General features: G+C 34.7%; 1 protein-coding gene across 1 annotated transcript; it reads left to right on the plus strand.

Moving 5' to 3' along the window:
* Window positions 1-766: 766 nt before the first annotated feature.
* CALB1 (calbindin 1) lies at window positions 767-25,723 on the plus strand. Its single transcript, XM_002759055.7, has 11 exons — window positions 767-1,024; window positions 1,549-1,625; window positions 5,241-5,315; window positions 14,445-14,528; window positions 14,628-14,684; window positions 17,698-17,775; window positions 20,204-20,259; window positions 20,347-20,386; window positions 20,836-20,889; window positions 23,606-23,677; window positions 24,020-25,723. The coding sequence occupies exons 1-11, from the start codon at window positions 946-948 to the stop codon at window positions 24,131-24,133; spliced, it is 786 nt and encodes a 261-aa protein (XP_002759101.1). The 5' UTR covers window positions 767-945; the 3' UTR covers window positions 24,134-25,723.
* The last annotated feature ends 1,416 nt before the right edge of the window (window positions 25,724-27,139 follow it).

A 27,139-nucleotide genomic window follows, 5' to 3' on the forward strand; every position in this document is an offset into this window, starting at 1 on the left:
ACTAATCTACCTACTTATAAACCTGGGTTATATACTTCCTTTCTCTGTTTTAGTTTACTCACCTTCTAAATTCAAAAGCAGTAAACTCTAGTACCTGTAAGATAACAACTTCTCTAAGATTTTAGGGTTTTATACTTTAACTGTATCACTTTCCAATTACAATTCTACTTCAAGCTGAAAAGAAAACCAGAATTTCACTTTTTCACGTTGGCAAGGTTAGTTCATATAAACCATCTTAAGAATTATTGATATGATGGCACAAAATAGAGTGATTATTGATAACAATCAATTCATTGAATACATTAATCAAATTGTTCTAATGTGCGCCAAGCTTTCACAGGCTTTTTTTTTTTTTTTTCAAACAAATTCTGAAAAGTCTTGGAGAAATCACACATGAATATAATAATCATTTATGTGATTCTACCCGTCATCAGCTTTCCCCTTCTACCTGAAAATTAACGAGTAACAAGAGTTTTACTATAATATTCAGGAATAAGATTCTTCCTGGACTAGGAGAATGTAGGGGGAAATGAGCCTCTGTTTTCAGCATCCAACCTCTAAGCAAAGGATCTCCCACCACCTGCTGCTTCCAACAAGCCCAAACTCCGGCTCCAGCTAGCTTTCCTGGGAACAGAGCAGAAAACTGGAAGGGAGGGGAAGAAGGTTGGTGACAGCAAGAGGCGGAGAGTGAGGAATGGGAGGCTGGAGGAGGCGTGGCCCGGCTTGGGGCCGTCGGGATAAATACTGAGAACTGGGTGCGGGGTGTAGGGAGAGAACTCTGGAGGAACGCTGAGCTGAGCAGCACCGAGGACAGCGCCTAGCAGCGCCCGCGCCCAGGTCTCCCTCCGCAGCCCTTATTCGCGCACACGCTGAGCTTTGGCTCACACCCCTCTCGCGCGGACACACACACGCATATCCACACCCAGGCACACACCCCGCTGTACAATGGCAGAATCCCACCTGCAATCATCCCTCATCACAGCCTCACAGTTTTTCGAGATCTGGCTTCATTTCGACGCTGACGGTGATTATATTCTCTCTTTTTAACTGTTTCCAGACCCGTTTCCATGCCTCTTCCCATTCTTTGCCCTCCTTTGAGCCTTCTGATCCCATTATCCCTCCTTTCTATTCTTTACTTCTTCCCCCTTAGGTCTAATCTTATCTTCTTATCTCCCCGACTGGCCTCCAAACCCTCACCCTGAAAGTTTAAATTGTTTCCACCGTAATCCCAAAACCATAAACTTTTGTCTTTCCAGGAACGGTAATGGTAGAAGGAGAGAGAGAGAGCAGAAATTGGGGGACACTGCCCCCCGCAAAGTTTCTGTGGCTGCGCTCAGCACCCCAACCATCTTCCTTTGTCCTCAGTGGATCTAAAGTTTGATACTCCAGGAGGGGAGCGCTGCCGCGTCTATATGCTTTGCTGGTTAATCAATGTCCAGGCAAGAGCGAGCCTCTCGGGTCGCCAGAAAGATAACTCTCTTGGAAAGTGAACGGGAAAGACACTCGGAATGAGTTATCTGACACCTGGGTACCTCTTTGTCTTTGCAGGAAGTGGTTACCTGGAAGGAAAGGAGCTGCAGAACTTGATCCAGGAGCTCCAGCAGGCGCGGAAGAAGGCTGGATTGGTAGGTTCAAGCTTCCGAAAGAGGGAAAAAAAGACCTTCAATCCCCCAATTAAAATATTCTTGTGTTTTCACAAAAAGCCAGCAGGGTAAAGCGCTTTCTGGGTAATGTAAACGTTTATTGACTGCGAAAGGCAAGAAAGAACAGTTTTCCTGCACGCATAGGGAGAGAGGAGAAGGGGAAAAGAGATAGAGACAGACAGAGGAGAGGGAGAGAGAGGGAGGGAGGGAGAGAGAGAGGAAGAGAGAGAGGGGGAAGAGAGAGAGAGGGGGAGAGAGAGAGAGAGGGATGGGGGAGGGAGGGACAGAAGAAGGGAGGGAAGAGGGAGAAGCAGAGACAGCGATAAAGATTTTCTAAAGGGAAAAACCTTGCTATCTGAAATCGGAGCTTTAAATATATATATATTCTATACTAGTACTTGCTTTAATAGATCTTCAAAGGAAAGTGTGGGTGCGTGAGATTCTTTAGCGGATCACCACATCTACCATTGAGTTTGATTAGGTAATTTTTAACTTCTCTTTTACTGTGTGAAAAATAAGGGGGTGGAAATGCATTTCTGCCCCTTGGTGGTCAAGAAACAGATCTGCAGATTATGGATCTCTTACTCTATCACCAGTTATTATTGTTGTGATGTTGATGTAGTTGGGGATATGAGAAAACATCCTGTCTTGACCCTCCTCACTAAGGGAAAGTTGCCCAACTCGAAGCGTAACTGAATTTAGCAGGAAAAGGTCTTCATTTCTACTGAAAGCAAGAAACCCAAAAGACAGAGAAGTAAAAAGTAAAACAATTTTTTAAATTTCATGTATTGTAAAAAAACAAAAACAAAAACAAAAAGCGAAGTGATACTCTGATAGGAAGCGACTGATGGTGTTTTGAAAATGAGCTATGTTGGTTATTTAAGCCATTAGTTAATTAAACAAAGGACAATTCTTATTAATTGTAAATGACTCCCTTTGGGCATAAGTTAACCTGTTAAGAAAACATGTTGTCCGCATAAAAGTAAAATATAATCAGTTTCTAAACATAGATGAGATAGTTGTCTAGAGGAAAATGGGTTAAAATTTGTACTACTCTACTGAGGTTTATGTAACACGGTCTGAGAAGGCAGTCTTGAATTGGGATGAGTTACATGTTAATGGTCTTTGGCCTTTTTGACTATGTTCAGAAAGAGATTTTACATTACCAATGATGTATATATCATATAGCAGATCACCACCTCTAATAGTGAGTGATATATACAAAATTTAATAATAGAATGATCTCTTTGCTCTATCTAAATTGAAAATTGTGTAATATATGTCTCTGTACAGCATATTCAAAAGAATCCCAGAGGGCTCTAAATGTATTATAATTCATTACAGAACTCAGAACTATCAGTTACAAAAATCATTGACAAAATTGATTTTAAACTAGATTGTGCTCTAGGGATTGTTTTACCCAGATTGAATATTATATAAATCTAAAAGTATAACAAAATGAAATAAAATAGCATTAAAATATTTTATATACTCTACCCTCCCCATATCTTATATATTGCCATGTAAATAAATTTATGCAATACTTCATTATAACTCTATGTATCTTTGGCTAATCTAATAAAAGCAAGTAGCTTCCTTATTTAAAAATACATGTTTTAAAATCCAGTTGGAAAAGTCTTACTTTCCATAAAATTTAGAATTAAAACCTTGGAAGATGCTTCCAGCAGCTAAATTATTATATTTCGATTTTTCCAGAAGTAATTTTAATATTGAGATTTATTTTCATCCTAGAAATTTAAATATTCATGAACTCTAAAAAATTTTTTTCTTTTCTTTCTTTTACTTTACTATTTGTACCTTTTTGTAAAAAATGTCTTCATGTTGGAGATTTAGAGTTTAATTATTTTTTCTCTGTTTTGGAATATTCAAAGCTCCAATTATTAGACTGTAATGTACTAATAGTAAACAAGCATATTTATAGAATCATAACAAGTTGCTTAATACCTTATTAGCATTTTTCTGGATTGTAAATACAATCTAGATTTTTCTGAATTGAGTATTTTTCTTGATTTGGGTAGTTAAAATCTAAACCAAGATCTGGATTCTGAGTTTCATATAATAGATACATGTTTCACTATATTGCCAACTTCATTGTAGTAAACCTACTCTTATATATTTCTTCTCTTTCTTAATAACACAAACATTGACCTTATAAACCAGGATTTTTGCATGTCTAGCCATAGGATAACAGATTTTATTGAATTAATTGAAATATTGTTTGGTTTTTCATATTAATAACATGAAATTTCCAAATTTTCACTAGGTGAATATAACAATAATGAAATTTAACAATGCAATATATTTTCAGAAACTATCCTTTACACTAAACATAGTGTTTGGTCTTCATATTTGCACTCATTTTTATACATTTATAATTGGTGGTGATGATGATTGTATGTTTTGCACTGTTTAAAAAATAGATTTTGACATACTTGTCAGAAACTTCACAAACTAAATGTCAAGTCTGCTACTTAAACTAGTGGTATTACACCATTTTTAAATTTAAGGACAGATGCTTTGGTTTTTGTTTATGTTAAGATATATGTAAAAAAAAATAAAAGGTAGGAACTGATATTCCCACTATTCAGCAAATGCAAATTGTAATTTATCTACAGTAAGTATTTTTAAAGACTAAAATATAATTAAATTGCTTTATTACTATTTATTATCTTAGTTCTACTAAAGATGTTGACATTTTCCGAACAGATTTGTAAATACTAGCAATAATGATATTTAGTATCAATATAGCCCTTAAATTATATTAACCTATCTATCCCCAGAGCAATCTTGTGTGGTAGATAATACCGCCATCTTGTTAGCTACAATGAAAACTGAGACCTTAATTTGCTTTCCCAAGGACGTAGAATAGAACATTAGTACGGGCTGACCTATTTTAAATAGGCTTCAGTTAATGCAACAGGGCTATTTTAAATGGGCTATGTTGGAGACCCAAGGGTAAAAACTAAACCTCCTGAATACCAGCTCTATGTTCAGATCACTAGTTTATAGTTCATAGCTCTCTATTTAATTTTTAAATGTATTTAATTGCTTTTATGCTTAAAACAACCTTTGTTTACAAAGTGAGTTACTCTTTAACATTCACACTTTTTGCTTATTCAAACTGAAAACATGTATTACTTTTTATAGATAAAACATTATGTTAGAATAAGAAAAATGTTATAAGATGAGATAGTATAGCAATACAAGATAATCTTTACTGAAGCAAGTAATGTTTAAAGTATATTGATGGTGATTATTATATTTAAATTCACTCAAAGTTACAAATGGAATGATTCTGACTACACTTTCAAAGGGTAGCATATTCTCAAAATTAATAATAGAAGATAAATCACATTAATTGAGAAATGATCATCATAATTATAACTTTTATTTGGAACTAATAAATACTGCGTATCAGTTATGCCTTTAATTTTTATGAGACTAGTTCATCAGTATGCATAATTCTAAATGGTTCTAATTTTTATTTTTCTTTGCAGTAAGTTATTAACACCATCACAAGCATAACTGGGTATTTTTTTTTTTACAAACTTCTTACCTGATTTTATATAATTTTAGGAGTTATCACCTGAAATGAAAACTTTTGTGGATCAGTATGGGCAAAGAGATGATGGAAAAATAGGAATTGTAGAGGTAAGGAATTTACAAATTTTTCTGATTTAGTTTTAATAAATGAATTTCCATTTTGAAGTTGTATCCAAGTCAAATACAATATAGCAAGATCCATTCAGAAAGGTTTCTTTTACCTAGTTAATACATTGTCTTCTGTTCAGAAGCATGACGTTCAAAAATATTCAGAAATGAAAAACATCTAAGAGTTTGCCTAACCCAGTACCTAAATTTCATATATTACAAAATTGAGACCCTGGAGAAATAAAATGGTTTGCCTCTGGTCATACAGCTGTTTGCTGGCACAGCTGCAGTTAGAGGAACAAGTCTCTGACTTCTAGATGAGTATCAGTCATATTCCATTACCCAGCCTCACTTCAATACAGTGTCTAAGCACAAGGTCCATCAGTATTTCCTATCACCTAACAGTATAGACTTGACTTTTAAAATATAAAGTAAAATGTTTGCAGTTCCTGTGAAATATTTACAATCCTTATTTTTCATGGCAAAAAGCTGCATCCTGGTATGACAATTGGCCTTAGTAAAAACACAAGAATTTAACTAAAGTGAGTGAATATTTTATGATTGGTTATAGGTACAGATTTCTTATAAGTCTCTGAGAGTTAAAACTGTGGGTGTCAAATCTTATCCTTTGACAATGACTTTTCCTATTAAGGGCAACTTATTTTTGTCTGTGAATCAAGGAAGCAAAACGGATTTTGCATCAATTCTTCTGCATTCTCAGATTTGTGAAAGAGCTGTTGCTTCCCTTACCAGCCTGTGGTGTCTCAGCCTCTTTCTTATCTCTGCAGCCTATTAGAGAAATTGGGTGGAAGCCTTTGTCCAGAAAAATTAATAAGGTCATAATTTAAAATATGCCAAATCATAAGCATAATTATATTATTTACATACTGTTTCTCAGTGTATTAGATTGTGAAGTATTCTGGCTCTCAACATTCAGGAATAATTTACCTTTGATTCAGAGAAATAACCTGGTTTTCAAATAATCGATCTTATAAGACACTTGTGATGCCAATTTGAAATACACTTATTTTTAAACAGCGACTACAAATAGAGTTAGGAGAGGACATACTATTATTATCTTTGTAATTAAAATTTTTCCCTGGAGTACATACTTTCCCCTTTACCTATGTGTAACTCATTACTATATAAATAGATAATAGTAATGGGACTTACAGATTGACATATAGGCCAACTAATCAAGATATTAAACCATCAAGGATAAGAAAATAACTTTTAAATTAAACATAAATGAGATGAGGTAAATCTAATTATTCAAAACTAGTTTGGAAATATGACATCAGTGAAATTACAGATTGGCTGTTTTAGAATTTGACATACTTTATAATCCTAGTAAAGGAAAGACTGTCACCTTACATTTAATATACTTCACCTTGAAGGACTCTAATGGGCTCAGCTCTTTATTCAATTTCATTTCTTCAGCAATACTAGATTGTGCAGTAAAAAGCATTGATCTGATTCACATGGATTTTACATTTTTAAAAGGATAAAATGGATGAGTGTATTTTGAATCCAGGTTTTACTTTATGTAATACAGTCTAATCATTTATGACTTATTATTTGTGCTCTATTTTGAATGAGAGGTTAGAGGCCATGTAGCAGCAGCATTTTCCTGGAGGTTTAATGAAGGAAATTTCCTCAGAAGTTTCAGAAAAGAAACTGTTACAGGAAAGAAAAGGCTTTCTGTGTTAGGAAAGATAGAGGAATATAGGTAACAGAAGAGGATAGAGAAGGCAATGAAATCTGAAATAAAGAGGTGAAAAGCTTTTATAGCAATAAACATAATAAAAGAACTCATATTTGTATAAAATTATAAAATTTAAAGAGTGTTTTCAATTATGTTATCTCATTTGATCTTCATGATAAGAAAATTAAGTAAATTTAAATACAAAATAAAGATCTATTTTATAATTGTGGAATGTGAAGCTTCAATAGAATTTGCCTAAGGTCACAGAAAAAGTAAGAAATTAAGGGTAGAACAGTCAGAACCCAGCCATGTTACCCCAAACTACTCTGCCTTTTTTAAATAATAAATAATCTGTACATTTTCTGCATTAAAAGGAAAGGTTTTCAGGCTTCAGTTGGTTGATCACTTATGGCAAGGTTCTAAGTTTAGCTGGGTTGAATAGGGATGCACAAAGTGTTCTGCAGAGAAGTTATTTGGGCAAAGCACTTGAAACATGATTTCAGCAGAACTTTTGATCAGCTGAAGCAGAAAGAATTTAAAGGGAGACAAATGAGATACATATAAACTGACTGGAAGGTTTAAGTGTCCCAGGACATGGAACTTTTTGCTAGATGAGACTCTTGGGAAGAACTAGGCAACATTCCTCATTTTAAGGATGAAGAAACTGAAGCCCAAAAAGGCCAAATGATGTATCCAAGGTCCCACTGGCAGGGAGTAACAAAGTCTATACACAGACTTAGATCTCATTCTGATTCTAGAACTCTTTTCATTAACCTGAGCTATTAGCCAAGACATAGGAGTAAGGCATCTGGAAGAAGACATTAGTTTGAGAGAATTGGAGAATGGGAGAATAAATAGGAAATTGCTTCCACAGTTGATATGCATGTTGATTCACTCTGTGGTGGTTAAGAGTGAAGAAAAGAGAAATTCTGAAAATAATTGGGAAATAGTAATGAAAAGTTACAGATTACATGTAGAAAATGGGGAGGGGGGAGGAGGAAATGTATTAACTTACATTGTGCTCTCTAGCATCGCCAGAAAGTTGTATTAAATGAAGTTCATCCTTTCTTTTTCCAATTTGATGTATATCACTTGCTTAGAAATCCTATAAATAATATAGGACATAAATACAAAATTCTAGCCAGCTATAAAGGAATGCAAAATCCTATGTTTTCTAAAATTTATAATAGTCTACCTGTTGACATCAAACACAGATTAACTTTGGTAATCAAAGGAGAAATAAGATGGATTTATTTATAGGTTAAGCTTACTTAATAGTTGTACTCACAAACTCATAAAAATCTACTCAAAGTAAACCAAATGATACTCATGCAGTAGTCTGCTTCCCTGAAGGAACAGGCCAATTGGTTTGTCTCTGAAAGATGCCATTCATGAAATTAGAAAATGTAATAGTTAACTTTCAAACTTCTGATCTGATAAAGTTAACTGACACTTTCTAACAACATGCATTTGCTACCTAGAAACAAATATGTTTCTTTCCGAACTTTCTAATTTCATGTCTTTAAATAGATTTTAAAAATCACATAAATACAGTTCAGAAATAAAGAGATTATTAATACAAACTCAAAACAGGAGCATTCAAATTCTGAGATAATTTAACAAATAAAGTGATGGTCAAAAACTGTTCTAAATTTATTCAGACTAACAGCTCTACTACAAAGAGGGCTGATTAAAATAATTAAAAAGGAAAACTGAATGATTTAGCAGATAATAGACCTTTTTTCTCTGGTGTTCACATGAAATGTAGGTATTTCTCTTAAATGGATGTGAAATCTGTAAGTTTTTCACCTGATTCTTTGAGCAATGTGTGAGAGCCTACCATTCTCTCCATTCTTACTGTTTCTATTTGTCCAGGTCAGTGCATCCACTGAAAAATAGACCTAAAAGCTATTTTAATCCTAAAACTGTAACAACCTTCCCAGGGAAGCAGCTCTCCTCCAGCCTTTCCCTCTTTTCATCTGCAATGGGATTTGAGCCTGTGAGTTTAGCCACGGTGAATAATAATTTTTCAGGGAAGACTATTTTCCACCTCAGAATTTGAGAAAATGACTGACGATGAACTCTGATTTTAAAATTGTCTCTGCATAGATTTTTCTAAATGATTTATTAGGAATTTTTTATTGAAGATTTTAATGGAGAGTAATGAAGGTAAGGAACAGAGTCTCAAAGGCAAGAAAGTCAGACTCACTGCCTTCAAATCTGGCTCCAACTACAATCTGTTTGAGAGCAGGGCATTTACCCTCTTTGATCCTCTGTTTCCTTGGCTGTGAGCAGGAATGACAATGTATTAACTTCATCAGGTTGTTAATGATTATCAGAATCAAATAATATATGTTGAACAAATAGCTCAATGCTGGCACACTGTAAAAACTCAACAAATATATTTTCAATTATTGTTACATATAAAAATAACTTGCTAGAAAATCTACCCCAACTTCTGAATGCCAAGCCTTTCCCCCACTTCTTACATAATTTGTCAAATTCAAATTATTAAATTCAAAGAGCTTTACATTTTTGATAGTTATTTGCCTTTCATATTTCTTGGACTTACTTCTCACTGGCTAGGGAAAATGTTTTTCTGATTCTCAAGTGAAAAAAAAAATGAATGCTTGGCTAATACATGTTCAAGAATATCACCATACCATGATTGTCTTTAAAAGCTAGGAATTCCATGTACCCCAAAACCTAAAATCCAATAAAAATTTAAAAAAAAAAAAAGCTAGGAATTCTGCCTCATGTGCACTGTGATGTAATTTATATCACTAATGAAGCAGCCTTTCATGTATCTTCTCCTCACAACTAGAACTTAGCTTTATTGTTGTATTTATCACCTGCTTTGAAATTTTCAGGGGAAAAGCTGTTTGAAAGTATCTGTCTCCATATATGTCTCATTAGTTGTGACTGTGGTCACCAGCACAGTGCCTCATATTTAGCAGCCAAATGAGCCACAGCAAGGGATTTCAACTTACTCCAAAACATCAGTCAAGGGCTCTGTATTATGCTAGAAATAAAATAGAGATGTAAAGACCCCTGTTATGGATAGAGTTCCCTGGGAAGTAGAACTGAGTGGAAGAGTAGCAATGAGCTATTAGGAAGTGCTCTTGGGATCAATACCCCTGGGATAGTTGTGAAGAGAATAGGTCTGGGCAGAGGGAGAAGCCGGGCTGTGACACAGTCTCAACTGAGACATCAGCTGACCCTACAGTGAGTTCTGAAGCTGGGATGACCCTTCGGGAATGTCTCTAGTTTTGAGTGAGAGGGTTGGGCCTTTATACCCCATGTTGATCAGTCATAGGATACCACCTCCTTGGGGACACAGCTCTCTTCACTCCAGGTATTCCTTCAATGGGCCCTGACAGTTGAGGCTGCAGCAACACTCCCAACACTTGAAGGGAGCTCTGGCATATCACAATGTCCACCCCAACCCCTATTCACAGCTTAGTAATAAGTTATTGAAATTATCTCCAAAGGAACTTTACCTCCATTTATTTACAGCCTATCCTGATGCTAGACAAATAGTTAATTGACTTTATATATTGCTTCAATAAAATTTGTGCAGTTGCTGGGCAAAGAGATAGTAAATAATACACAGATCCTATCATCAAGGAGCATGTCTACTGGCAGGGGAGACAGGCAAGTAGAAAGTTGGTTTTTTTTCCTACTCTTGAGGACAAGCAACTAGTTCTCAGAAATGAAGCTCTGAGTGATTCTGCTTATTTCCATAGCTACCTGCCTTCCACTCATCCCCTTGACACTCTTCACTCTCTTATCCAACTCACAAAAAAGTTTTAAGAGTTCATAAAAGAGCAGGCGGGGAGCCCAAAAATTATGGAATCACCAATAATACTGGATTAGGAAGTACTGGGTACGTCTCTGAACAACAGTGACAGCATATCTGAGAATAAAGTAACTCTACTTAAAGCCTCCTATATGAAAGACCTTTGGCACATTGTAGACATGACCATAAAGGCTACAGCTAGAGAATTGCTGTGCCTAGCTCTGAAACTTGAATATTGATTCATACACATTGACAGAAGAACCGAGAGACAACACACAACCACCCCATTGTAAACATATCTTAGAAAAGATTTCTTTATATTCACTATAGCCACATCCTATAGATACATATACATTTCTTTCATTAAGTGTCTAGTTTGTCTTATAATAGTCTTTTATGTGCTTAAGACTCCTTTCTAACATTTATAAAATAGGATGGTATTGAGTGTAACAGTAACAGTTCAGTGAAATTAAAACAGATTGAATATGTTGCATATAGATGTAATCTGTATTTTTAATAATTTAAGTATAAGACCAAAGCATGGTGGGCAAGAAATATACCTTTATAGTAGACATGAAGAGCAATTTTACTATCTCTGTATCTGACATTCAGGAGACCTCTGAACTTTATGAGTTACATGAACTTTTATTTTGAAACAAAGAAGACAATTTCCCTAATTTTACATATAGTGATTGCTTACTAGCTCGTTCTTTATCTTTTCTGTTTTTATGTATTCAGTGGATTTGAAGATATAAAATTTAAAGAAAAATTATTCCTTTTTGTTCAAAGAAATAAACATTAATTATAAAAATCCAAACAAAATAGAAAATTATAATGAAGATAAGCAAACAATACTCTAAATCCTTTTAAGTAGGTATTTTTAATAAAGTAAAATTACCAACTAATCCACAAGTATTTATTTCAGGCATATAACATGCTAGATACCATGCTGGATATTCAGGGGATATAGAAAAGTATTATTCCCTGTCCACTTGAAATTAATGGTCTATAGGAAGGTCACCTAAAAACTCTAAGAAGTATCTAACAAGTTGCATACCAATAAATAAAGGACAAGTTGGTATTAGCTATCTCCTGTTTCCTAAATGAACACTTATGTTCATGCAAAACCTTAATAAAATGTAGCTAGACCTTCTATATCATGCAGACCCTCCAAAATGTATATATAACATCCGGTTCCATTTTTTAATCTTTCTCTTTAAAATGTCTGCCTCTGACATATTTTCTTCCTTTTTCATGTGTTTTGTCTTCCATCTTTTTCCCTCTTCATTCTTGGGTTACTTTTTCTTCTCTTCCCATCTTCTTTAAAATCCCCAAATAGACATTCTTCAGAATCCCTCCAGGAAAGTATTATAGATGAGGCCAGGCTGAACAAAAGACTGGAGGGGTGTGGGTTCTTCTCCCTCCTCCAGAGCCCCTCTTCATGCCTAGTCCACCCACTGCCATTCTCCCTCCCTTCTCCTCTTCTCCCTTGGCTCTGGGGGAGACCTACCTTCTAGGCCTAACTTGCCAGGTATCTGGATACTTTAATAATGAAAATGATTTATAGTTACTTTCCACTAGCAGCCCACTTGCAGATGAGGAAAAAAATGGGGGAGGGGTATCTAAGGAAGACAGGGTTCTAGATTTCAATCAGAACAGCCTGTCATTCAAACTATCTTATTGTCACCTGTAAAAATCACCAACAAATTCATTATTTACAGTCCAAGAGCAAAGAAGCAACCAAACTATTCTATTACTGTCTTCAAGAAGCATGTTGATGACTTAATCTACTAATAATCACCAAATTAAAGTGATTTTCAGTCTGCCAATCATCAGGTCAAATCATTCAACCTCTTCAGGCCTTAGCATCCTCAGTTGAAAAATGCGGTCTTTGAATAAAATTAAATTACATTATTTCTGAGGTATAGAATTTTATGATTCGAGTACTCAAAGGAATTGAAAGAATGCAAAGGTCACAGAAGTATGTCCTGAGTTTAATAAGGGACCTGGATCTCACACACACACACAAACACACACACACACACACACACACACACACACACTGCAATGATGCAAATGTGTTTATGTACCAAAAGCTAATTACATTTTTTTAAAGTACTGGAAAATTATAAACCCCCATTTTTACTTTTTAGATATATTATCATCTACCCACACTAGTGACCTTTCTTTAAAAATAAATAAGAAAATGTTTTATGACTAGGTCATATTAAACTTGATATGAGGTTTGGCCCTTTCTCTTAGTCTCACCCACATATGTAGTGCCTGTAAATCTAGTGGTTTTAATTTGAAATATTATTTCAAAAATCTAAAAATAAGATAAGTTAAAGGGCATACACAGGTATAAGAAAAATGAGATTGCTAACATATAACATAGAATAGTGCATTTTATATTAAATTTTAAATTTTTTAATTTAAACCTAAAAGGATAAATTTTAAAAAAATAATTGTGATAATCTTTTCTATAACTTGGTAGAACTTTTTGAACTTACTCTGACTTTAAGAGTAATCTAGAATACAGGCTCTTGGCCTAAAATCCAGGGAAGAGGGTCCATGCCTGTGATTCAGGGAATTTATGAAATCCTGGAAATCAGATGACACATAGTGTGTGTAGATTCATTCTTTAATGGTGAAAATGCAGTGCTTCCAACAGAAGACGTTTTGATCCCAATATATTCAAGAAACACTGGCTTCTATTTCAAGTTCCTGTTTTAGTGATGAGGGTACTGAAGTCCAGAAATGGCTCGGGGTTGCTGGGGACCACAGCTAATTAGCTGCTGGGCCAGAAATAGCTCTCACATCTGCAGTGGAGCCATCAATCCAGCTCCTTCCTTCTCTGCATGCAATAGATTAGTCATAAAATGGGATATGGAATCCTTTTTTCTTCCAGAAAAAAAAATAGAGGAGGATTGAAGTTATGAAATGACATCCAAGGAAAAATATCATAGAGGCATGCGGTGGAGATCAGAAAATAAACCCCAGCCCTGGATTCAGGCAATAGATGTCCTTTGAGCAGAAAGCAACAATTTGAGAACTGGTTTTTCCTATTCCTGTTTAATGCCCCACCATTCATGGTGAATTTCCTTTCCGTTGCCTTACAGTTGTCCTTGGTTTATCTTCCTTTGCATCTCATAGCAGCCTTTCTCCTCGGGTGTGAGAATGCATTTTCCCCCTTCACTCCCCTCCCCCACATGTATGTTCCTCATGGTTTGTTTCACTTCACATGAAATTTATGGCCCCCACATGTGCCATTCTGTGCACCCTGTGAGGAGGGAGCCCTGATCTGTGGCATAGAACACATGAAGGGTTCAAGCCAACAGAACGAATCAGCCTGAATGTCCAGCAGACAAGCAGCCATGCTAGTTCTTCCTGAACACAGGTCTGCTGCAGCCACCTCACTGACCCAAGAACGAAGCACACAAAGGCACACAATGCATTGAAGAAATGATAGGAAAGTACCAGAAAGGGAACACCGACTCTTATGTTTTTCTTCTACTTTTCTAGCCTGTGAGTGAACACGCTGAAGACAAACTAAGCAGCAGGTGATGACAGAGACTTGTTTTTGAGCTCCTTACAACACGTTTCTCTCTTTTTAAATCTTTTCCAGTTGGCTCACATATTACCCACAGAAGAGAATTTCCTGCTGCTGTTCCGATGCCAGCAGCTGAAGTCCTGTGAGGAATTCATGAAGGTATAAGAAAGCTGTCCCTTTAAGAAAGCTGCTGAAAGTAGGAAAATTGTTCCTTTTATTAAAAATGTGTTTGTTTTCCTTATCCAAAATTATTTACAGACATGGAGAAAATACGATACTGACCACAGTGGTTTCATAGAAACTGAGGAACTTAAGGTAAGCAAATAAAACTTGTGCTAAGTTTTTCCTTTCAAATGCAATTACGAACTAAGAGCTTCCTAGCTTTTTAAAAAACCTCCCACAAAAGAAACTAATGTTGAACAGTGTCACATTTTCACCTACTCTTCGACATTGTTAATTAAGTACCAGATCAAAAAAGACTTCAATTGCTTCTTAAAATTCTGTACAGTAATGCAAGAAATAAACATTTTCTGTGGAGTACACAAATATATAAGACAGACAGAATTACAGATAAGCCGAATAAGCAATTCACTTTATTGAAATTTGAAGTTTTACTTCTCAAAATAAACACATGGATTTTCTTACAAAAGAAGAAGTTACTAAATAGCTACTGTATGCCAACTATTTTACACATAATGTCTTATTTAATCTTTGCATGAGTTCTATGCGATTTTATTACCCCAGTGAGGAAGAGTTGAGAGAAGTTAAATGATATACTGAAGGCCACACAGAAATTGGACAGAGGCGTGATGTGCATGCAAATCCAGGCTAGTCTGCCTCCCAGGCCTGTAGACATTCTGTACAACCTACTGTCTCTCCACAACAACGATGATAAAGAAAAATCTCCTATAATTAAAATTTTGAAAAACTGCAACTGAGAAAATGAATTTATCACTTCAGGAGGATATAAGAGAAAAGGCAGAGATATGAAATCAAGTCTTATCTCATTAATTACTACATCTTTCTAATTTTCTTTAATCTTTAAAATGAGTGTAATAAATCCTTCCTCTCAGGCTTATTGTGAAGCTCCAGTAATATTCTGCACATGAAAGCTTTTGTGACATGTAGCATATAATAAATTATATTATTCATGAGCTCAATTTACTAGCCTTTCATGAATATGGAAGTATTCTTCTCATTTCCTCAAACCAATCTCAAAACATGTCCGTCTGAAAGACCCTACTTTTTCTATTTTTAAAATATAGAGTGACTAAAATATAAGTGAGTTAATATTTATTGACTGTGTGTCAGGCAGAGTACAAGGTACCATGGTGCTTGAAATGTATTTTAACATTTAATCCTCACAGAAAATATGCAAAGCTGGTATTATCACTCCTAATATATGAACAGTGAGATTGGGGTGCAGAGAGATCTAATTAGAGAGATCTTAAAAAATCTCTCTAATTTTTTAAGATTATACAGCTGCCTAAGAAGAGAACCTAGATTTGGACCTAGAATGTGTGATAATGCTAAGAATGATACCCCACCCCACAGCACTGCACTCTTTCAGACTTCGTTTATTAAGAGCTACATCTTTTGCTGCTATGCCAGGAAATAGGAATATCTAACAGTGCTAGTATAGTTCAACGTAGAGTGAGTAGAATACAATTTTAAAGATGGAACTGGGACATTTGGGCCATGGCAAAATGGCTAAAACATATTCAAGTGTATCCTCTTGAAAATGTAAGCATTTTTAATGTGAAGTTACTGAAAATAATGTATTTACAAACTTGCAGCTCAGCAACCCACAAGGTGACAGTTAAGCCACTGTGTTTTTATTTTATTAGTTAGACCAAAAATATTCTTTTAAAGATCCTTTCTAGTTCATAATGCAAACCTTAGTTCATTTCCAATACTGACCTCAAAATATTCTAAAAGTCTCCTTTGTTCTAAATTTTATTCTCAGAAAGAGATTCTAAATAGAAGTCCTCTTCCCTGGGGAATTTTGAAGATAAGTTGGCATTCTTTTTTAATGGATCTTTCAAGAAAGCTAATTTTAAGGTCCATAATAGAGTAAAACATCACTTGCTCTCAGACATGACTTTGAATCTCTGCGTCCCAAGGTTTCTCCCAGGCTATTTTTGTGACCACCATTTTAGTCTCTGATGAGGCTTTTTAACCCAATTAATCTCTGACAAAAGCCCTGTAAGGCTCAAAAATAAAATTCAACCCCAACAGATAACTGAATTTTCCATGCTTCTCTTTGGATTTTAAGTGGAATATTTAAAGTAAAAAAATTTATCAAACTAAGAAAAGGGTTTCTTTCCTTTTAAAAAGTGGTATCCAATCAGCCCAGAACTGGTACAGTTCTGAGGGAGATAAACCATTGCTGAACTGAAGAAATCTAACCCTTCAATAATATCTGGATACAGTATCTGCCCAGCTTTTCCTAATTGCATTCATTTTCTGAGAAAATAAAGGAGTTACGAATGAACAGCACTAAACAAAATGAGTGACTATTATACGCTTAAGTGCTTACATGTCACTTATATGGCAAATCTTTGTAAAGCTTTTATTTGATTTACATTTCTGTTAAAAAAATTAAATTCACTCCTAAGCTCCAGCTGTCAAGTTAATAATCATCTTGTTTTTCATCCTTCCCACTTCAATCTCTATTTTAATATGATTCATATATCTTTCAAAGATTCAATGACATCATCTGTGGCCAATTTTGTTAATTTGAATAGTCAGCGGAAGCATTTTAACCAAAGTGCTTTGGACTGCATCAAGCCAAAAACTAACCAACTGGCCCTCTGGAGAAATGAGCATCATAGTAGCTATAAACTGATGTGTAAATACAGCCTGGGGTGGGCGGGGGCAGAAGTGGATTTGAAATTAGAGATAGATCTCTATCTGGTTTACTGATAATTTTCTGTACGTATTCCAAAGGTATAAAGGCCCTTGTGTTTCTTGCAGAACAATCCCTTGAGTACTTGTGAACATATCAGTAAGCAGAAATGCATCCACTGGGCTGGCTGGTTTTAAAAGGTTTTATTGAGATTAATTGAAATCATGGTAATGCACATATAATGACCAATCGAGCCTCAGTAAAAAGCAGGTATTATTCTTGTCAAAGGTAGTTTCATTGCTGGAATGAGGACCACCTGGTTGGTCTTTCGTCTATTATAAGTTCCTCTACTCACCTGCTTCTACCCTCAAAAAGAGACTTTCTTTGCATTCCTGGTATGTCCTGTTCCAAGGCATTCTGACATGAAAGTAGACAATATATTGTCAATGAGATTTATCTAAGTGTTCTTTGTTTTAACAGAACTTTCTAAAAGACCTGCTGGAAAAAGCAAACAAGACCGTTGATGACACAAAATTAGCTGAGTATACAGACCTAATGGTAAGACTGATCTTAAAAGATTGCAGCCAAGATCTCATGAAATAGTATGATGTTCTTTCTAATACCCAAGACTGCACAGGATGAAATAAATAAACAGTGGTGTGGGTATCATATGCACATAGGTAGAATTTCATTTGAAAACTGAAATACTTAGGGATGCTTACATCTTGTCATTTTGTGTGCTGCAGGCATTGGCTTTGAGACTCAACATCTGAGCATTTTCTCCCCTATAGAGCTGTGTAATTTTTATCTATCAAAAGATGACTTGCTTTTCTTCCAAAGCCAGTGTAATTATATCACTAAATTATATAACTTACACATGTATAAGGTAAACTATATATATAAATTATATCACCAAAAACTCACTTATTATAGAGGTCCTGAATCCATTTTTATCACAGTTTGGGAAATCATACCTTGTTAGAGTTTAAAGAGACTGTCTAGCTACTTTATTAATTAAGCAGCTTAAAATGGGTTTCCTTCTTTCTTTTGATTTTTGTTATTTGGTGGTTTTATATTGGTGCCTAGGGTGAGGAAATCTAAATATGCCCTGAGGCTGATGCTATGGTAAATAGTGATAACTAATATCGTCTATAGAATGTTGATAATAGAGCCAAGAAAACTGTTTTACACATAGGCACCTACTGTTTTAGGGGGAAAAATGAGCAAATAAATAAAGTTCCAGATAAAATAAATGAATGTCTACGAAGTTAGTTTCTATTGGATGAAGTTTGCTTATTGTGACTCATCACAGAAGTAGGATTACCAGGAGATACATATATTCATACATGCTTTCAGTACAGTGAAGGTACTGTGAATTCTTATACCATGGATTTAAATCAATAAACCATAAACATAGCACTATACTATAGAAGCTGCTGTTATATTAGATTAAAGGAGTTAGACTTTTTAATTACTCTGAGAAACAATCTTATAAAGGATTTAATTATATTTGATGTAACCAAGGTTTGCTTTCAGCATCTCAGCTTACTTTTATGGCGGGGGCAGGGGGGAGGAAAACCTACTAGAACTTTACCATTGCCTTATTCACTAAACAGTGTTATTTATTATAAAGTGGGGCTAAGCTTTAGTTTCAAAACAACCAAAAAGGTTTTCATGATCATCTTTAATTCCTCATTACATCTCCACTTACAATAGCATTAGCAAACAAATGGGGGAGAGTTTCTTGCTATGTGCCACAATCAGCAGGTCCAAGCTCTGAAAAACTTTTGGGTAATGGACAATAACCTACATTTATCAGTTTTCCACTTTGTTCCAATCTTAAGGGATGCCTATTTAAAGAAAGGCTCCTTTCCAGGTGGAATATTGAAGCAGTCTTTCAAAACCCACTCAGATGGGAGTTTCCCTCTGTTGGATTGGCCTGACATATCTGATTAAATGTCATAAACCAGTTCAAATCCAGGAAGCAAATTAATCAAGAGCTAATTAAAATTTAAATATATATGCTGGAAAATATTTCCCTATGGGCACATAACTAAGTGATTGAGCTGTCCAGTATCTTGGTAGAGAGTGTGACAAAATCAGAATATTACGGTCAATGGATTATAAATTGTTTTGTCAGCATGGGACCCTGAAAAAAATCTGCCTCCTACAAAAGATTCTTAGAACATCTTAAACCATAGAATACTCTTCATTTCCTCCTTAAAAAGATGTCACTAAACCTATATCCATTATAACACTGGACACATTCTGTCCTTTAAAAACAATGTTAATTTTTCACACAGTTAGTGTTCATTTAGTATACACATTTTATACATTTAATGTAATTAATATATACTACTTTGATATATTATACCAATAGCTGCTACTGTCTAAAAAGATGAATGCTTCCCAAATATGGGTCTGAGTGTGTTTCCATCTGGATGTGTCTTTGTGAATGATGTCTATATAAGTGCAATGGAAAGTTGCAGGGCTTTATTGAGTTTCTAATACCCAATAGAAAATAAAACAATTCAAAAATTATTCAAAATTTCTATTCTGTAAGGATTTATTTGTTACCTATTTTCTTCTTCTGTTTGTGCTGTTCTATACTCTAAAAGGCTGAAATAAATTAAATATTTATTTTCTTATTGGAGAGACTCCAGAAGTGCAGTAAACCGTCAGATGCCATCCCTCCCACATCTTGACATACATACAAATGTATTTGCAATTTAAAGTGACAGTGTTCTAGGAACTTAGCTAAGACCACTATTGCTCTGTTTGACTATTCTATATTATTCTGATAAACTCTAGCAACTGACGCATTACAGAATTGAAAATCTGCATTGAAAGTCTAGCAGTGCTAGTTTCTAAAATTTTCCTGTATATACACAAGTAGTTAACTCAAACAGCTTTATTTTGAAGTTCATCTCCTTCATGCAATAAATCATTCCTCAAATAGCTAGAATAATGGCATTCTATCTTTCAGCTGAAACTATTTGATTCAAATAATGATGGGAAGCTGGAGTTAACTGAGATGGCCAGGTGAGTTTAGGAACCATGAAAAATGTTATTATAAGTGGATCCTTTTCAAAAAATATAATAAATTAATATAATGTTTTCTCTCAAAAGGTTACTGCCAGTGCAGGAGAATTTTCTTCTTAAATTCCAGGTATTTAACTTTTTACTACCTTAAATAATATTTTCCTTGAAAAGCTTTGGGTGCGGTGGCTCATGCCTATAATCCCAGCACTTCGGGAGGCCGAGGCGGGTGGATCACGAGGTCAAGAGATCGAGACCATCCTGGTCAACAAGATGAAACCCCGTCTCTACTAAAAATACAAAAATTAGCTGGGCATGGTGGTGCACGCCTGTAGTCCCAGCTACTCGGGAGACTGAGGCAGAAGAATTGCTTGAACCCAGGAGGCAGAGGTTGCGTGAGCCGAGATCGTGCCATTGCACTCCAGTCTGGGCAACAACAGCGAAACTCCGTCTCAAAAAAAAAAAAAAAGAAAGAAAGAAAGAAAGAAAAGAAAAGCTAGAATGTGGGAGACTTGTCCAGGGAAACATACTGAAACATAGTAATAGCATTTTAACATTTACTCTCTTCGTTGTCTTTAGGGAATCAAAATGTGTGGGAAAGAGTTCAATAAGGCTTTTGAGCTCTATGATCAGGTAAAAAATTATTACTTTTTTCCTTTTTCATTGCAGTAAGAACACTTAACATGTGATCATAACAAATTTTTAAGTTTAAAATATAGTACTGTAAACTATAGAGACAATATTGACAGATCTTTAGAATTCATTCATCTAATATAATTGAGACTTTATGCTCATTGATTAGTAATACTTCATTTCTCCTTCCCCCAGCCCTGACAATGACATTTTATTTTATGAGTGTGACTATTTTAGATACCTCATATAAGTGGCATCATGCAGTATTTGCCTTATGCTGACATTGTTTGATCATATGTAGTTCTATTTTTAATTTTTTGAGTAGTCTCCACACTGTTTTTCATAGTAGATGCACCATATTTGCATTTCCACAAATGTGTATAGGAGTTCCAATTTATCTTCATTCTCACTAACATTTATCTTTTATCTTTTTGATCATAGCCATTCTAACAGGTGTCAGGTGTTCGCTTAGTTTCTATTTCTCTGATTAGTGATGTTGAGCATTTTTTCATTTACCTGTTGGCCATTTATATATCCTTTTTGGATAAATGTCTTCTCAATTCATTAACCCATTTTTAAAATTGGATTATTCATTTTTTGCTATTGAGTTATAGGAGTTCTTTATGAATTTTGGAAATTAACCATTTTGGGGATATGGTTTACAAATACTTTCTCCCATTCTATAGGCTGCTTTTGCAGTCTGTTGATTGTTTCCTTTGCTGTGCAGAAGGGCTTAAGTTTGATGCAATCTCACTTGTCTATTTTTGCTTGTATTTCCTTTCCTTATGGTTTCATATCCACGAAATCATTTCTAAGACCAAAGCCATAAAGGCTTTTTTTATGTTTGTTTGCTTCTAGGAGTTTTACAGTTTCAGATCTTACATTTAATTTTTTTAATCTATTTTGAATTTATTTTTTATATGGTGTAAGCTAAAAGTTCAATTTCATTCTTTTGCCTGTGGCTGTACAGTTAACACAACACCATTTGTTGAAAAAAAGCTATCATGTCTCATTTTGTGTTTTTGGCAATCTTATCAAAGATTAGTTGACCATAACATGTGAAACTGAGAGCTCATTAGTCTATGTTTCCATTTTTGCTTCAGTGCCCTACTGTTTTAATCAATGTAGCTTGTAATATATTCTGAAATCAAGAAGTGTGATATCTCCAGGTTTGTTCTTCTTTCTCAAGATGGTTCTTGGCTATTTGGAATCTTTTGTGGTTCCGTATGAATTTTAGTATTTTTTTATTTGTATAAATATTGCCCTTGGGATTTTGGAAGTGATTGCATTGAATCTGTAGATGTGTTTGAGTAGTATAGACATTTTAACAATATTAAGCCTTCCAATCCATAAACACAGTATGTCTTCCCATTTGTTTATGTCTTTGTTAACTTCTTTCATCAGTATTTTATAATTTTCAGTGTATAAGTTTTTCATCTCAGCTAACTTTATTCCTAAGTATTTTACTCTTTTGGTGCTATTGTAAATAGGATTTTCTAATTTCCATTTCAGATAGTTTATCATCGTAACTAATTTTCAATTGTTAATTTTGCATCCTACAACTTTATGTAATTTGTTTACTAATTTGAACAGTTTTGTGAAGTCTTTAAGGTTTTCTTTATTTAAAAATCATATCTGCAAACAGGAATGATTTAACTTTCTTTCTGATTTGGATGACTTAAAATTTTGTTCTTATCTATAATTTGATTCTTTAGAAGAATTTGGAAAAAAAATAACCATTAAAATTATACAAGCAACTCATTCTTTTCATAGGAAAGATATTATGGTATGTCCAAATTACACAAACCTTGATTTGAATCCCACATTATGATTTACCTGCTTTGAGACTTTGAACAAGATACTAAACTCATGTGAGCCTCAATTTCTTCATTTGTAAACGAGATAAAAATAACACCAGTTTGCACGATAGAATGAGGATTAAGCTAGGGGAAAATATCCAGCAAAATAAAGGTTATTTGTGATGTCACTATGTCACACCCTTTGCTTCTAATTTGTTTACTCCTGGACCTGTGACCTCTAGTAGAACTCTGCCACAACCTGGTGTGATATGGAACAACGTACCTTCCCCAGCCCTCAGTTTCCTCACTTGTCCCAGAAGATATTATTAACATTAAGTGAATTACTAACATTAAGTGAATTACTAACATTAAGTGAATACATGTGTAAGTACTTTGAAAAGTTCAAGATATTATACAAATGTAAGGTACTGAATGAGAGGTAACTAATACCTTGCATATTTTACAACTTTGGAGCAGCTAAAAACTTGCATAGCCTGACATAACAGATTAGAGTATCTGCCATGTATGCAGTTGGGAGACTTTCTAGAACAGAAAACCAAACACTGCATGTTCTAACTTGTAAGTGAGTGTTGAACAATGAGAACACACAGACACAAGGAGGGGAACATCATATACTGTGGCCTGGGGGTGGGGGCTAAGGGAGGAATAGCAGTGGGTGGGGGGATAGGGGAGGAATGGCATTAGGAAAAATACCTAATGTAGATGACAGGAGATGGATGCAGCAAACTACCACCATGGCACGTGTATACGTATGTAACAAACCTGTATGATCTGCATATGTACCCCAGAACTTAGAGTATAATTTTTAAAAAAAGATTCCAATTATTTCCATTTACTTCATTTCCCACTACTGTAGATCAAGTTGGTTGTACACTATTTTATTTCCCCTCCCCTAGGATGGCAATGGATACATAGATGAAAATGAACTGGATGCTTTACTGAAGGATCTGTGTGAGAAGAATAAACAGGTAACTTAGTTACCGTGGCACTTACTTCTTAAGCAGACTCTATGGATCCATCCAAAAGCAACCACACATTCATTTTGGAAATCTACTTTAAAAATTTATAGAGGAGCAGAAATAGAATTCAATTCTTAACTCAATTTAGTTCTGGCCTATATCAGAGTAACTGTGATAAATAGATTTTAAAAACAACCTTGTGATTATTCACATTTGTATAAGAATTTAATCCAGCTGTTTTGTTAATGGATTGATGTAACAAGTAGTTTTCATCTCACATTTTATCACTTGACAGTGGTTAATTAACTTCCATATTTAACTGGATTACAATGCCATTTATGTTCTATACAGGATCTGGATATTAATAATATTACAACATACAAGAAGAACATAATGGCTTTGTCGGATGGAGGGAAGCTGTACCGAACGGATCTTGCTCTTATTCTCTGTGCTGGGGATAACTAGAATTAGTGGCCACAACCACTTGCTAGTGATACATTTTATCTAAAAAATAACTGTGCACTATAAGGGAGTAGGCTGTATTTTCTTTTATATATGTAAATTTAACTGCATATAGATAATCATCCAGGATGTGTGGCTCATTCTTTTCAGCTTGTTTCTATACTGTTTGTAATATACAGTTTTTGTAACTATATGATTGAAAAGAAGAAAGTCTATGCTTAGGCCAGTCAGTACACCCAATTTTTAAAAATAACATATTCTTGCTTTCATAAATATAGTTGAACAAGATTTCCCTAAAAATTCCACCAGGATTCATCTCTAAAATTCTTGTCTCTGATGTGCAAATGTGTGTTTGTCACTGAATAATGGAATTATACATGACAAGCCAAACATTTCTTATTTTAGACAATCATAAAACTGTCCCACAAATTATTTCTGAGCTATATTTCCCACTATATTAGGAGGAATGTGCTTTTGCATCTAAAATACTCATCAAAATAGCAATAAATAGTTAATTGTGGCTTTATGAAGTTAACAGTCTCATTACAGATTTAGTTTACCAATCAACAGCCAAGTCTGCTGCTTGAATCCATACAAAACCATCAATTGAAGTTGATATGGTAGCAAGGGAAGGGAGCACCAGATGACACATAAATCTGTCTGATTCTATGCCTATATTTCCAACAAGCCTACTGTCAGAGAATATGACCTAAATCAATTTTCTAAACTGTTTTCACGTGTTGCAGATTATAATTATTCTAGTCAACTGCTGTTTTATGTCATATTCTGTGTAATCTCTGATTAAATTTAATATACTGCGTATTCTGGTGTCTAGTTTGCATACTTCCTGGATTTTCTTTCTATGTAGAACTGTTCATTTCCACCAAGGGTATCTGCTGCCTCTGAAAATATTTTTTTCTAGCTATAACAACTCTATTTTTTACTACATAATTAAATTTTAATGTAAAATCATAGCATCCTGATTACTGAATGTTATATCATCAATACTTTTGTGTATTCTGTGGATTCTATATTTCATATTGAGATCAGCATTCAGAATAGTTCTATTTCTATCTGCAAGTAGTTTCAAATGAGTTTAAAAAATATCTGAAAATAAATGCTAATGTAATCATTTATCTTATCTAGCAAGAAGATTCTAAAACATTCTTTAACACACATCTAAGTTACAGTTTCACATACTTGTAGCTAGAATATCCTATACTGGTTTTAGTTGACATGTAACAGTCGGTGATTTTAGATTCTGTGATTGTGAAATAGGGAGCTATGAGAGATGTGTCCACATGAAATTTACGGTTACAGCCTAAGAGTTAATGATCATTCTGGGTCAGCTTGAATGTCCTCATTCTATAAATTCAACACTTATTTTCTGAATTCATAAAAATAACAAAAAAAATGTGAGCTATCTGTTTCCCTCAAGAACAAATAGAAATGAGATCTGCCAAAAACTAAAATTCATTAAATGATGTGAGTGAGTGCGTGGGAGACTGGCTTTGCCTTTAGCGTGTAAATGGAAGCACTGACATTAGACTGAATTGAACTACTAAGAATAAATAAAGAAGAAAATAACCTTAATCTCTTGTATTTGTTTCTTCTTCAAAATGTCAGCTGACATGCAATTCATGATGGATCCAGGTGGAAATGTAGGATGCTCAAATGATTATAGCCTAAGGAATCTAAATAAACACAAATTGACTCTGTGAAATACTGGATGCCTCATTAAATTCAGGGGTGTCCCTAACATTAAAATTTACAAAGAAATCTCAAAGTATCCAAATATTTCACATTTTCTGCCCAACTGACATAGTCAAATATTTCTTCATGAAAGATCTCTAAAGGAAAAATAGGAACATACAGAATTTTCCTATATTTCATTCATTAATAACTAATAAAACTGAATAGTTAATAGTTATCATAGAAAAATAACTGTTCACTACCAAGTATGCATCAAAACTCCCTCTCTAGTAGCTGGAAATACAGGTATGGCATTCTTACAGTAACAGCATGGGCAAAGAAAGAAAAACAACAAAAACAAATTATGATAGGGAAGTATTTGAAGAGACTTCCTAGAGAGCTGGTAGCAATAACTGTCATGAAGCTAGCAACAGGACTATCATGGTTGACTTTGGTTCCTGAGCACTATCAAGGAAAGAAATTCCTACACCTCAGCTACATCAGTCACACTTACCTATATACATGACAGATCTGCTTCCTCAAGAGAAAAGGGTTAAGAACAAAAAAAAAAAAAGAATCTAGAAAGGCAAATATAAAATTACTGGCACAATGACTACCTCATGCCACAAACAAAATTCATTCCAAGTTTATTATGAATATAAACGTGAAACATGTAAACAACACAGGAGAATATCTTCAGTATCTCATGCATGAAAATACTTCTTCACATCTAATTATGAAGAAACAGATAGAAAAAACTGGACTCTACTAAAATCAAGAATTTCTGTTCATTAAAAGACTATAAACTTTAAAAAAAACTGAGAGTGAAAAATCAAATTTTAGAATGGAAGATATTTGCAACACATACATTTGACAAAGGCACATATCAAAAATACATTAACATTACTCCCAGAAACCAACATTTAAAAATATAGCCCAATAGAAAAATGTGTAAGAAAGTTAAACAAGTATTTCACAAGAGAAATCCTTGTGAAATCCAGTAACATATAAAAAGTAATCAACTCTATGAGGAATCAGAAGAAATGCAAATTGGTCAGGTACAGTGGCTCATGCCTGTAAGCCCAGCATTTGGGAGGCTGAGGCAGGAGGATCGCTTGAGCCCAGGAGTTTGAGACCAGCCTGGCAACCTGGCGAAACTCTGTCTCTACAAAAAGTTAGCTAGGCATGGTGGCGCAGACCTGTATTTCCAGCTACTAGAGAGGGAGAATCACCTGAGCCCAGAAAGTTGAAGCTGCAGTGAGCTGAGATCATGTCGCTGCACTCCAGCCTAAGGGACAAGAGTGAGACCTTGTCTCT

The sequence above is a fragment of the Callithrix jacchus genome, chromosome 16, assembly GCF_049354715.1.
Source record: "Callithrix jacchus isolate 240 chromosome 16, calJac240_pri, whole genome shotgun sequence".
Classification (NCBI taxonomy): Eukaryota; Metazoa; Chordata; class Mammalia; order Primates; family Cebidae; genus Callithrix; species Callithrix jacchus.